The sequence below is a fragment of the Sinocyclocheilus anshuiensis genome, unplaced genomic scaffold (genome assembly GCF_001515605.1).
Source record: "Sinocyclocheilus anshuiensis isolate Anshui unplaced genomic scaffold, SAMN03320099.WGS_v1.1 scaffold491, whole genome shotgun sequence".
Classification (NCBI taxonomy): Eukaryota; Metazoa; Chordata; class Actinopteri; order Cypriniformes; family Cyprinidae; genus Sinocyclocheilus; species Sinocyclocheilus anshuiensis.
In genome coordinates, this window is record NW_015551041.1 from 1,325,050 (window position 1) to 1,337,793 (window position 12,744).

The 12,744-nt window shown below is 34.1% G+C and overlaps 2 protein-coding genes and 1 long non-coding RNA gene across 4 annotated transcripts; all 3 read right to left on the bottom strand.

Moving 5' to 3' along the window:
- Nucleotides 1-1,137: 1,137 nt before the first annotated feature.
- LOC107661509 (bisphosphoglycerate mutase-like) lies at nt 1,138-3,830 on the bottom strand. The gene is made up of 3 exons (XM_016451128.1): nt 3,752-3,830; nt 2,608-3,230; nt 1,138-1,817 (listed from the first exon to the last, which is right to left on the bottom strand). The coding sequence occupies exons 2-3, from the start codon at nt 3,206-3,208 to the stop codon at nt 1,639-1,641; spliced, it is 780 nt and encodes a 259-aa protein (XP_016306614.1). The 5' UTR covers nt 3,209-3,230; nt 3,752-3,830; the 3' UTR covers nt 1,138-1,638.
- A 452-nt stretch (nt 3,831-4,282) lies between these two features.
- Nucleotides 4,283-7,266, bottom strand: LOC107661481 (troponin I, slow skeletal muscle-like). 2 transcript variants are annotated; one of them, XM_016451093.1, is made up of 8 exons: nt 6,636-7,266; nt 6,385-6,425; nt 6,265-6,268; nt 6,078-6,119; nt 5,834-5,965; nt 5,671-5,760; nt 5,424-5,597; nt 4,284-4,628 (listed from the first exon to the last, which is right to left on the bottom strand). In XM_016451093.1, exons 2-8 carry the CDS (start codon nt 6,396-6,398, stop codon nt 4,539-4,541), a joined length of 546 nt encoding a protein of 181 aa, XP_016306579.1. In that variant the 5' UTR covers nt 6,399-6,425; nt 6,636-7,266; the 3' UTR covers nt 4,284-4,538. The 2 variants fall into 2 exon arrangements, with proteins under 2 accessions (XP_016306580.1, XP_016306579.1); XM_016451094.1 differs by lacking the exon at nt 6,636-7,266 and having other exon boundaries at nt 4,283-4,628; nt 6,385-6,626.
- Nucleotides 7,267-7,656: 390 nt separating this feature from the next.
- Nucleotides 7,657-8,237, bottom strand: LOC107661484 (uncharacterized). Its single transcript, XR_001631111.1, has 3 exons — nt 8,176-8,237; nt 8,009-8,098; nt 7,657-7,859 (listed from the first exon to the last, which is right to left on the bottom strand). It is a non-coding gene; the product is annotated as an uncharacterized LOC107661484 (long non-coding RNA).
- Nucleotides 8,238-12,744: the final 4,507 nt, after the last annotated feature.

A 12,744-nucleotide genomic window follows, 5' to 3' on the forward strand; every position in this document is an offset into this window, starting at 1 on the left:
ATATCTGTAATGTTTATTTTTTAATATTATTCTCTCAGGAAAATGCTTCAGGGATGTGCTAAACCCAGCAGACCAGTGCTTCTGGGTGGTGGAAAAGAAAGTAAAACCACATTAGGTGAGTTATAATGTGCCATAACAGGGGTCAAACATGTAGACATGTAACAGTGAAAGCCACTATGGCCATTATAACAAAAACAACACACACATAACATTTCTCTACAGATACAGTACAGTGTTCAGCAACATTAAATACACAAAAACAAACAGAGGTATTACAGTGCACAGACATTCTAAACCACAACTGTGTCTAGATTTTACTCACCAGTAAGACTGGTTTGTCTTTGCATTTGAGTTGGTAAACGTTGGTGGAGAAAAGAATGAGATACAAAAGAGCTAGTGTGGGTTGCGTTTGGCAGTGCATGATAAACTCATAACTTAGTCTTAACACATATTATCTTAATATCTCTGTTAATAAATATTTTAGATAAAAAAATGTCCCTTTAAAAGAATGTTTTAAAATACTGTCTAAAGTATGCTAACAGTGCTATTTAACACACAATATTTTAAATAATTTATAATTATCCTTCAGACATCCAATGAAGTCTCTAATTTTAATTTTAAATAGTAAGCTTAATAAACCTGATTTGTGGAATATAAATATGAATTCAATAAGATTAGATTTAATCTGTGGCTTGGAAGTCCAGACAGTGGAGTGAATAATATGCTTGTTTTTACTATTATTTATTTATTTATTCATTTTTGGAATGATTCCATTCCAGTTGGGTAGTTCAGAAGTTCAAGGTCAGTAGGATTTTTTTTTTTTTTTTAATTACTTTTTTTTTTTCAGCAAGACTGCATTAAATTGATCAAAAGTGACAGTAAAGACTTTTACATTGTTACAAAAACTCTACTTCAAATAAATGCTGTTCTTTTAAACATTCTATTCATCAAAGAACACAATGCATCATGGTTTTCACAAAAATGTTAAGCAGTACAACTGCTTTCAACATTGATAATAAATGTTCCTTAAATAACAAAACAGATTATTAGAATGATTTCTGAATCATCTGACAATGAAATTACAGCTTAAAATATATTAAAAGATTATTACTGTATTTTTGATCAAATAAATGCAGCCTCGGTGAGCTTAAGTGACTTTTTACTGACCCTAAACTCTTGTTTGGTAGTTTTTAAATACAGAAATGGTTAAAATCATATGTTGACCTTTAATACGAAATTCTGTTAGAACACAACTGATGGATCCAATTTTTCGCCCAAAGGAAGGCACCACTGGTTTTCCGTGGCCACAAATCCATTGGAAAACTAAGCAAGAGCTAACAAAAAATAACACATTATTAAATGATCATTTTAAATATTACATCAACATCTATTTCATTATTATTTGGTCTACAGACCTCTTGCTATGACAAAATTGTGTGCATTTTGGATCAGTAACCAGTGCTTAAATTCAAAATATTGACTAACTCTTCATGATTCCTAAAATACCACTAAACCAGTCTACCTCAGACACACCCTACAGTGTGTGCCATTTTACCAGGTGCTTCATGACTGACTAATAATCTTTCTGTTTGAACAGTTCCTATCTGAATGATTCTGGCATTTTCACCAATAAAATCCTTATTTATTTTGTGCATTAGCCTTCCCTTGATCCTCCACCTTTTTGATGGCTGCCTGAATTTTGGCCTGATCACCCAGAAGCTGGCGGGGCTTGACCGGTCGAAGATCTTCATCAAGCTCCAGCAAGACTGGTACTCCGGTGGGCAGCGTTACATTCACAATGTCTGTTTCTGATATATCTGTTGAGAAAGACAGCAAAAGTGTGTAAATAGAATATTAAAATATTTAAGGTTTATGTTTTAATACCAACTTCATTAGTATTACTATCCACTCTCTATGCGTCGTTACTTATAATATTTAAAGAGAAATATTACAATTTAAAATAACTGTTTACTATTTTAAAATATATTTAAAATGGAACTTATTCCTGAGATGCAAAGCTACATTTTCAGCATCATATGCCATTTCTTCAGTGTCACATGATCCTTTAGAAATCATTCTAAAGTGCCGATTTGTTGCTCAAGAAACATCCCTTATAATTATGAATGTTGAAAACAGTTGTGCTGCTTGATACATGCATTTGGAAACTGGTTTAGGATTCGTTGCGGAATAGAAAGTCCATAAAGAACAGCAGTGATCTTAAAATAGCAAACTTTTGCAACATTATACATGTCTTAACTGTCACTTTTGACCCCTTGTGATAACCTTCCAAGTGCTTTAAGGTCAAGGGTTACAGTCAATAGTATCCTTGTAATTTTAACTCAGCGGCCTTTAGAAGCATTATATAACTCAGTTTGAAAGAGTTTGAGAAGATATTTTAAAAGAAGATTTTTGAAGAATGTTTCGACTGTTTTTGTTCATAAAATGAAAGTCAGTGGGGTTCAAACAACACTAAACCAAATGGACTTTTATTGTATGAGCCAAAAAATAAAACAACAGCAAAATAAATCATTCCACAGAAGGAAAAAGCCAGCAAATGACAAGATGATGAGTAAATGGTGACAGAATTTAAAAACAAATATGTTTCACCTTCCAAATGTTTAAGCAAAGCCCTGCAGCTGTTGCCATGTGCAGAGATGAGGACCGTTTGGCCACTCTTGATCACCGGTACAATGACATCATTCCAATAAGGAAGAAGTCTGTCCAACACTTCCTTTAGACTTTCCGTTTTGGGCAGTTCCTCTTTTGGAACGTCACACGTACTGTATCGGCAGTCATTGTAAATTTCAGCATAATAGGGATGTGACTCATCAATGGGGGGCGGCGTGATGTCATAGCTTCGCCTCCACAATTTAACCTGTTCCTCGCCATGGTTCAACGCCATCTCGGCCCGATTGAGGCCAATCAGGGCACCGTAATGCCGCTCGTTTAACCTCCAGGATTTGGTGACTGGGACCCACTCTTGTCCCATGGCCTCCAGCACCAACCAGGCCGTCTGGATGGAGCGGCTCAGTATGGAGGTAAAAACCTGGTCGAATTGGTACCCCTGCTCTTTCAGGAGTCTGCCGCATTCTCGGGCTTCCACCACCCCGTTCTCGCTCAGTTTCTGGTCAACCCAGCTGCAGAAGCGGTTCTCCTTGTTCCAGGCCCCCTCCCCATGTCGGAGAAGTAAGAGTTTGTATTTGGACATTCAGAAGAAACTGTACAGAAGCCTGAAAGTGATGCATATGCAGTTATGTGCTATATAGCAAATTTTCAACCGCTCGATTGTTATATAATCAAAAATTGCTAACTTTATTATTGCCTATCTGCAAAATGGAAATAGAAGGCAAGAAGATATTAAGATATAATAAACTATATATATATATACATATAACCAAACTGAAGATTAGAACTGAAAGGTTAAGGGTCATGAACTAAATGTCAATGCTAATTTAACAAATGGTCTGACCAGCTCTGACCAACTCTTATTTTCAAACTCTAAAATAGGAAAAAATATCGCATTCACAGGTTAAAATGTATAAGTATCTAAATATTGAAGTGAATCTGAAATGAAAAGAAGCGATCAACAGTTCGGTACATGACACAACTGAACTAGCCTGTTAGCATGTCTTAATGACATCGCACAGTGCACGCACAAAACATCCTTATCTGTATCGATTAATTATAAATCTAAATGAATATGAAATTAGACATGCCCACTGAAAATTACTATGAATTCTTATGTGCTCACCTTCAGATCAGTAAACGCCCAGCTCAGAGTAGCTGCAGCTCTGCAACAGGAACTATCAGAGCAGCTTCAACAAACGCGAAACCGTTGGTTTGAGTGACACTGCTTTTAGCCAATCAGCTACGTGTTCTTCATAAGTAGGCGTGTTTAAGAGTACAGTGGCGAATTGGAACTGCCGTTATTTTGAGGTTGATAACGTCAGTTCCATTTCTTTTTACTTCAATTTAATAAAGGAGTAGAATTACAGTAGGATTAGGATTATAGTGGATTACAACCGTGTTCATCTAATTTAACAGGTAAGACCAGTTACTTCATTTAAAGTAGTTTTAATCTTTCTTTTTTTATCACTCTTATCATGTGGAAAAATGGTATTTGCACCCGAAAACCTCTTAACAGAGAGCAATGCCAGCAAGAAAACTTGGAATTACTGGTGAAAACAGCTTTATTTTTCCTCAATATTCACACAACTGTTCACATATAAATATTATTACAATATAAGCATTATTATATAATGACAAATGCAATTATATATTAAACAAATATTAACATAAATAAATGTTTTATATGTGTCATAAATCACATGCTTCAATATTTGAACTGATAAATGTGGTTATAACAATAGCACAGCTTTTTGAATTTCTCATACAATTGTTTTTCATTCATCCAGCTGTTTATGCAATAAAACAAAAAAAATGCATAACCACAAGTAAACAGCAGCTAAATATGTGTATTTTTAAATAGCTTTCACATTGGACTTTAATTTTTGAAATAACAATTTTTAAAGAATTCATTATGCATTTGGTCCCGCAAACATCTTCTTCCTGCCCTCCATGCCAGACATAGCATCCACATTTTTACGCCAGTCGGTCACTTCTTCTTTCTGCACAGATTACAAATAAATGCATATTTCAATAACTCTTATTATTTGTATTTAACACACTGTCATGTTTTCTAGAGTCATAGAGAGCATATTAAATGAATAGTTCACCCAAAAATGAAAGATTGCTGAAAATGAACTCAGCCTCAGGCCATTCAAGAGTTTGTTTCTTCACTTGAACAGATTTGGAGAAATTTAGCATTACATCACATGCTCACTAATGGATCCTCTGCAGTGAATGGGTGCCGTCAGAATGAGAGTCCAAACAGCTGATAAAAACATCACAATATAGTCCACAAGTAATCCACATGACTCTGTGTTTGTAAGAAACAAATCCATCGTTGAGGTGTTTCAACTTTAAATGGTCACTTCTGTACAAATTATGAGAATATGATTTTTGATTAGATCTGTTTTGGACTGTTTTTGCTTAAAAATGGTGTTTGATTTATGTATATTTCTTAAGACGAGATTACTTTTCCCTGGAGAAAGCAATATTATAGATAGAGGACTCATATTTTAGTTGGAAGAAATGGTTTGAAGTTAAAAACATCTTAATGTTGAATTTGTTTATTACAAACACGCGGCTTTTTGCTTCATGACAATAATAACAATGGTAACTGATGGACTGGAATCGTGTGGAATATTGTGATGTTTTTATCAGCTGTTTGGACTCTCATTCTGATGGCACCCATTCAACAACAAAACAAAAGAAATCTGCAAATAATTGAATACTGACAAATTAAAGCACTGAATCCATAAAGTCTGAGTATGATATTGATGTCAAAGTACTGAGATTACCTTTTCCTCCTCCTTCTTCACTGTCTTGAGGTTAGCTTTAAAGTCAATGGATTCCTTGTGTTTGGCACCTAGCAGAGCCCCCAGCATGGCATCAGCAGACACTCTCACTCTCTTCAGGGCAGGTCTCTTCATTTTTCCCTTCAGCTCAAAGATTTTGTGGTTTAAATCTTCAATCTATAGCAGAAGTATCAATCAGGGCTGATCAATAATGCATCAATAATGGCATTTTTAAAGCAACAAAATGTACCTCCTTTTCATTTTTGGCAACTTTAGATTCAATGTCATATCGTTCCTCATCGACAACATCAATTTTTTGATGGAGTTCTTTGCACAGATTCTGTAAACAGAGCAATGGCATGTAAGAAAGAATAGTTTCAAAAGCATTCTGACAACAGCCAAAGAATAACAACCTGTAAGTCCTGTACAGACAGTCCAGACAGCTGGAGAGGAGGAACTCTCTCACTGAGTGTTCGCTCTCTGTCAATCTTTTTCTGTTCCTTCTCGTCTGCCAGCAGGGTGCTGGCCTTCTTCAGTATTTTGGTCTGCAGTGCATTAAAATGACAGAAGATGCATGGCCATAAAATATTCATATGTAGATCATGGTGAGTTGGTGAAACAAGATATTTTCAGAAACACAAAAAAATAGAAACTAACCTTTAAGAATAACCGACGAGATGCAGAAATCTTGGGCTTTTTCTGAAGAAAAGAGCCAATATCAAACAAACAATACTGTGACTATCACAAATTCTGCAGTGCTCAATTTGATATGAAAATATAAAATGTACTTGTAAAGTATGTGTCAGATATTATTAAATACAGTGTTCAAATGTAAGTTACTCACCGGACTGACACAGATGGGGCCAGAAATTAAAACACATATATTTAATATATGAAAAGATTTATAATATAGTAAATAATTTATTATTTTAATAATATTTATACAAGTTTTGAAAATACTTACACAGATTCAGACATTTTAGTGCCTTTGCTTTTTCCTGGAGGCTTACAAATGACAAAATATTTCTTTAAAAAATACTAGATTAGACACATAAGTGCTTTGTATAGCCATACAAGCATTTACAGTACAAATTTAAGACATTTAATATTTTTAAATTCTTTTTGTAATGTCATTGAAGAGATGTAGGGTAAGAAGCAACACAAAATCTAATATGCATACATTGCTAGAAGTCGTTATAACCTGAAGATCCTTACCTCTCAGATGATGGAAGTATGACTGTTTTGGCCTCAGGGAAGAAACTGCAGATTTATAGATTCTGAAGCACTCGTGAGAGGCTCACTAAAATAGACTAGTGTCCACACCATTATTACTGTCAAATGCTTCACATCCCAGGCTGCAGAGTGACAGAGCACCTGGTGCTCAAGTGTACTTTATGTTCTCTAGACTAAGGGTGAGCCCAACAATACAGCATTAATGAGACTATATGTGAACATATTGCCTGATCTAATTTAATCTGAACTGGAATGAAGTTTCATGTATTATTGTTCTTTTTGTGGTTGTTTTTTATTGGATATACTGCATATCTTGGGAAAAAACAATATAATTGCCATATATCTCATTTCTTTACAAGAAAATATTAATAATATCATTCTATTTAAAAAGCCATTCAAAAAATCCGTGAAGACATTATGTTGGAATATTGAACTATATTTCAATATTTTCATAAAACCTTAACTAATTCAGATCTGAAATCAAAGATATTTTCACAACCGTCAATAAGGGACCTTGAACATAAAGAAGTGATGAATGGCATGCTGAGTGTTTCTTCTTCTTCCTGATATGTTGTTGTAGGCTGCCATTGGTAGGGCAAAAGAAGAACTGCAGCTGTATTAAATATGACAAGAGGTGAAGAAAGAGCTTTTAATTTGAAATTTTACAAGTGAGTATTAAAACATTTAATTTTGATTTACTGCTAAATCAGATTCTATTTCTAGCATTCAATATGTCAACATGATGAATGTACTTGGTAAGACTTTACAATAAAGTTTCATTTGTTAACATTAGATAACGGCATTAGTTAACACAATCAAAAAAAAGAAGAAGAAAAATCAAGCATTTATTAATCTTGGTTATTTTTTATTTTAACACTTACTAATATAGTATTAGTCAAAATAGTCAAAAGTAAAATCAATCATGAAATAATATTTAATGGATAATAGAGCTGACATGAACTAACAGTTTTATTTTAATTAAATAAAGTTAACAACTGAGATGAATAAATACTGTTACAAATGTACTGCTCATTGTTAGTTAATGCATTAACTAATAGGATTTTATTGTAAACTGTTACCCTGCATTCTGTGAAACTGATCAGTTTGCCTTAACTAATAGTAAGAAAGCACGTTACAGTGAAACATTGTTAGTCAAAAACAGTGATTACATCTTTGACATCATCTTTGGTTTAGTACTGCTGCCATCTGCAAGACATTTAAAGAGATTTTGCTCAGACATGATGTTGTTTTTCTAGTCTCTATCTACCACTTACTTGTCATATGTTTAGAGAGATCTTTGTGCAATAAAATATTTATTAAAATGACAAAATATATATATTACTGCCAGTATTTACCTTTTACTGTCCAGCATCAAACAGCTTCTTCCTGCCCTCCATTCCAGACATAGCCTCTACGTTTTTACGCCAGTCAGTCACCTCTCCTTTCTGTGGAAGGTAAATACAGATAATTGTTTTTTTATATTAGCACTTCTGTCCATTTAAAGTATTTTATATAGTCTTACCTTCTCCTCTTCTTTCTTCACTGTCTTCAGGTTAGCTTTGAAGTCAATGGACTGTGTGTGTTTGGAGCCCCTGCCCTCCATTCCAGACATGGCCTCTACGTTTTTACGGCAGTCAGTCACCTCTCCTTTCTGTGGAAGGTAAATACAGATAATTGTTTTTTTTATATTAGCACTTCTGTCCATTTAAAGTATTTTATATAGTCTTACCTTCTCCTCTTCTTTCTTCACTGTCTTCAGGTTAGCTTTGAAGTCAATGGACTGTGTGTGTTTGGAGCCCAGAAGGACACTTAGCATGTGTTCAGCTGACAGTTTGACTCTCTTCAGGTTAGGCCTCTTTAGCTTGCTCTTCATCTCATAGATCTTCTGATTAATTTCCTGTATCTTTAAACAAAACAGACCACACATTGCACTTTAACACAAAAGCTGCCAAGCCAACTGTTCGATTCAATGCTAACCGAACACAATAGCTTCATGAGTGAGAACTGTTTATCAAACACTGATGTTTGCTACTCTGTTTTCATACCTCTTTGTCATTTTTGGCCTCCTTAATGCCAATGTCCTCATCTATCACGTCAATCTTGATGCAAATCCTTGCAAAGTTGCTACACACAAAACAGAGCGTTCACAAAATAGTTGATAAAATAGCTAATAATTAATTAAATAATAAAAAAATAATTTAAATTAATTTAGAACTTAACTTAAACGCTTACTAAAACTATTAAATATTATAATATGAACTGTGAAAATGCACGTGTTACGAAATTAAAGGCACAATATGTACGATTTTTTAAATTAAAATATCCAAAACCCACTAGAACAGTGTTATATATTTTGCTGACTTGTGTACTTACATTATCCCAAATGTTTCGAAGAATGTTTAAATCCAGAGAAATAAGCAATTTTAACTAGTGACACGGACCGTGTCCATAGTGTCATTGTGTCGCCTGCCAATGACATCATAACCCCTCGATGTCCGATTTTTTTTTTGTTTTTTTTTTGTTTTGTAGCTGTATTCAGCAGCCTTATCTTCAGGATGACAGGACCATTGTTGTCATATCAAAGCAAAGAGTTATTTTGTTATCAATGTAGAATCTCTACTTCAGCAGAGATGCTCCGCCCACTTTGAGCTTCAAAAACGCTCTTCAGAATCCTACGGGTGACGTCACGGACACTACGTCTATGTTTTTATACAGTCTATAGTTATAAATAGAAACTCGGTCTACGCTTGCACCTGCTCTGTGTAGTTAATGCTGCTCAATGTGAAAGCACGCAGGTGATGGAGATTTACCGCTGATTACAGAACCGGCTTTCTGACAAGATGCGCATTAAATATTGCATGCGATTTATCGTGCAGCCCTACTTTTAAGTATATTTATTTTTCACTAGGGTACTCATCATATTTAAATTTCAAGCTACTTTTGTAGTTAAAATTCCAGAAAAAAAGTTTAATAGCACAGCAAAAATAAATAAAAAATTAAAAACTCAAAACAAAACCAAATTTTGCATGTTTAATATAATGTAGCAATTATGCAATCCTTAAAGGATCCTGCATAACTTAATTCTAATTCATTAATGACATTGGTAATCAGACCCTTTAATCCATCCATTTGACCTATCAGTCCTCTACACAGCGGTAGGAGTTCTGTGCATAGCGTCCGTGAGTTTTAGCATAGGTGAAAATCTTTCAGGATTGTCACCAATTTGAGAGACATCTGAATGCAACTGTGCCTAATTTCTTACCAGTTTTATATAAATAATAAATAAATCCTTTACCATCACAGCTAATCTATAACCCCTTCTAACAACTGAATAATGATGCATTTGCAAATAACCAAACACATAGCCCTTAGCCTCTTATGACCACTGAAAGAGACATACCTGCTAGATGAAGAAAAGACAGCAGTGTGAGTTAACTGGCTGACAGAGGAAAGAAGAAAATCCTTAGATTTATAGTTTCAGCACGCATGGGAACGTCTCACTAAAATAGACGCCTGTCTGTGCCACTCTACTGACATTTACTGTTCACACAGTAAACTAGCGTAGTAAAACTTTCATTTGGACAGAGACATGCAGCTATGCAGTGTGGACCGGTTTGAATGCCTCTTTTTGGTGGCCAAAACCGTATTGATGACCAGTTCAAAGGTCTAAAGGTGATGCTGGTCATAACAGAAATAAATTGAGTGGAAATGACAGTCTATAAGAGTATATAAGGCAAGAATTTTGCACTTATTAAGGTACAACTAACTTGTACTCATATGTGACCCTGGACCACAAAACCAGTCTTAAGTCGCTGGGGTATATTTGTAGCCATAGCCAAAAATACATTGTATGGGTCAAAATTATTGATTTTTCTTTTATGCCAAAAATCCTTAATATCAAAGGATATTAAGTAAAGATCATGTTCCATGAAGATATTTTGTAAATTTCCTACTGTAAATATATTAAAACTTAATTTTTGATTAGTAATATGCATTGCTAAGAACTTCATTTGGACAACTTTAAAGGTGATTTTCTCAATATTTAGATTTTTTTGCACCCTCAGATTCCAGATTTTCAAATAGTTGTATCTCGGCCAAAGATTGCCCTATCCTAACAAACCATACATCAATGGAAAGCTTATTTGTTCAGCTTTCATATGATGTATCTCAATTTCAAAATGACTGGTTTTGTGGTCCAGGGTCACATATTAGAAACATTATCTATGAAAAACAGGAAAGGATAAGATGTCAAGACAACAATAAACAGTGAGGAAGTGGAAATAACAAATATTTTTGGAATCTACGTTTATTCCGGTTAATTGCAATATGATGTTATGCTATGACAGCTATCTCATGAACGTGATAATTTCCATGCACATTAAGCGACCAATAGCTGGCAGGAGATGATGTGATATCAATCATTTCTGGGGTTTAGAGGGCAGCAAGCAGGTGGAAGCACTGTCTTAATGTAATGTGAGCTGCCCCCGTCACACCTCATTCTTCCTGAGAGGTGACACTCCAAGAGATATGTAGTGAATTACCACCTGCCATTTGTGCTGGATTTATTTTTAGGCATTATGGCCAGATGATTGGATGCCAAATGCAAGAAGTCCTTGTCTTTAAATGGCTTTGTACACTCTCAGAAAAAAGATACAAAAGCTGTCACTGGGGCGGTAAGTTTTAGGTATGAATATGTACACTTTAGGTACTAATATGTACCTTTAAGGCCACAGTACGGACTCTTTAGGTACAAAGGCGTATCTTTTGAAAAGTTACTGCCCCAGTGACAGCTTGTGTACCTGTTTTTCTGAGAGCATTTGGTGTTCATATGAAAGTTGCAATATACAGTTTTTTTTTTTTTTTATAATAATATGATAGTAATTATATTTTTCTGGATGGAAATATCATTATAGCTGGCCATTAAGAGATAAAAAAATTATAAAATACATTAAATATGTTTATATTTGCAATTATATTCAAGCTACAGCATTGTGTGTGTGAGTGTGTGTGTGTGTGTAGTCCAGTTACAGTCTTCATCTTTTTTGTGACTTTTATCCATGTGATGAGAAAAAATGTGGGCTGGGACTATTTTTGTCCATCAGGAATTGATTGGATCATTGGATCATAGTTGTTTGTTTATTGCTTCAGTTTTCCATCACAAAATAAAAAAGGTAATTGCGCAATTCTGATATTATAGCTTTTTTTCTCAGAATTGTGAGATATAAACTTTTTTTGCAAGGTATAGACTCTTAGAATAAAAGTAAAATTAAAAAAAAGTCATATAACAGAAAATGTCATAGAAAAACAACAACAAACAAAAAAACGTTTAATTTCACAATTATTCCTTTTTTTCCCTCAGAATTGCGGAATACAGATTCTTAGAAAAAAAGTAAATGTCATAGAAAAACATTTTCATCTCACAATTCTTACTTCTTTCCCTTCAGAATTGTGAGATATTGACTCGCAATTCTTAGAAAAAAGTCGGAATTGTCAGACGCTATTTTTTTATTCCATGGTGAAAACAATCAAAACAGAATTGTGAGATGTAAATGCAGAATTCTCAGAAAAAGTCAAAATTGCTAAATGAAAATTCAGAAAAGATGTAAACTCACAATTACAATTTTATAACTTGCAACTGTGAGAAATAATCTCACAATTCTGAGAGAAAAAAGTTAGAATTGTGACATAAAAAGTTGCAATTTTTTTTATTCCATGGTGGAAACAAACAAAACAGAATCGACATGTAAACACATACTGTTGTGTGTTTGTGTTGATGTGTGTAGTCCAGTTACAGTCTTCATCTGTCTTCTCTGTTGTGACGTTTATCCATGTGGAAAAAATGTAGGCCGGGACTTTTTTGTCCATCAGGAATTGATTGGATCATTGGATCATAGTTGTTTGTTTATTGCTTCAGTTTTCCATCACAAAATAAAAAAGGTAATTGCGCAATTCTGATATTATAGCTTTTTTTCTCAGAATTGTGAGATATAAACTTTTTTTGCAAGGTATAGACTCTTAGAATAAAAGTAAAATTAAAAAAAAGTCATATAACAGAAAATGTCATAGAAAAACATTTTCATCTCACAATTCT

Excerpts from the sequence above, each read along its gene's own strand:
- LOC107661509 (XM_016451128.1), bottom strand. The coding sequence starts at position 3,208 with ATGTCCAAATACAAACTCTTACTTCTCCGACATGGGGAGGGGGCCTGG. Across the intron at positions 1,818-2,607 it reads TTTGCTTAAACATTTGGAAG|ATATATCAGAAACAGACATT; the intron begins GTGAAACATATT and ends CTTTCTCAACAG.
- LOC107661481 (XM_016451094.1), bottom strand. Across the intron at positions 5,966-6,077 it reads CTCGTCGGTTATTCTTAAAG|ACCAAAATACTGAAGAAGGC; the intron begins GTTAGTTTCTAT and ends AATGCACTGCAG. Across the intron at positions 5,598-5,670 it reads TTGCCAAAAATGAAAAGGAG|ATTGAAGATTTAAACCACAA; the intron begins GTACATTTTGTT and ends CTTCTGCTATAG.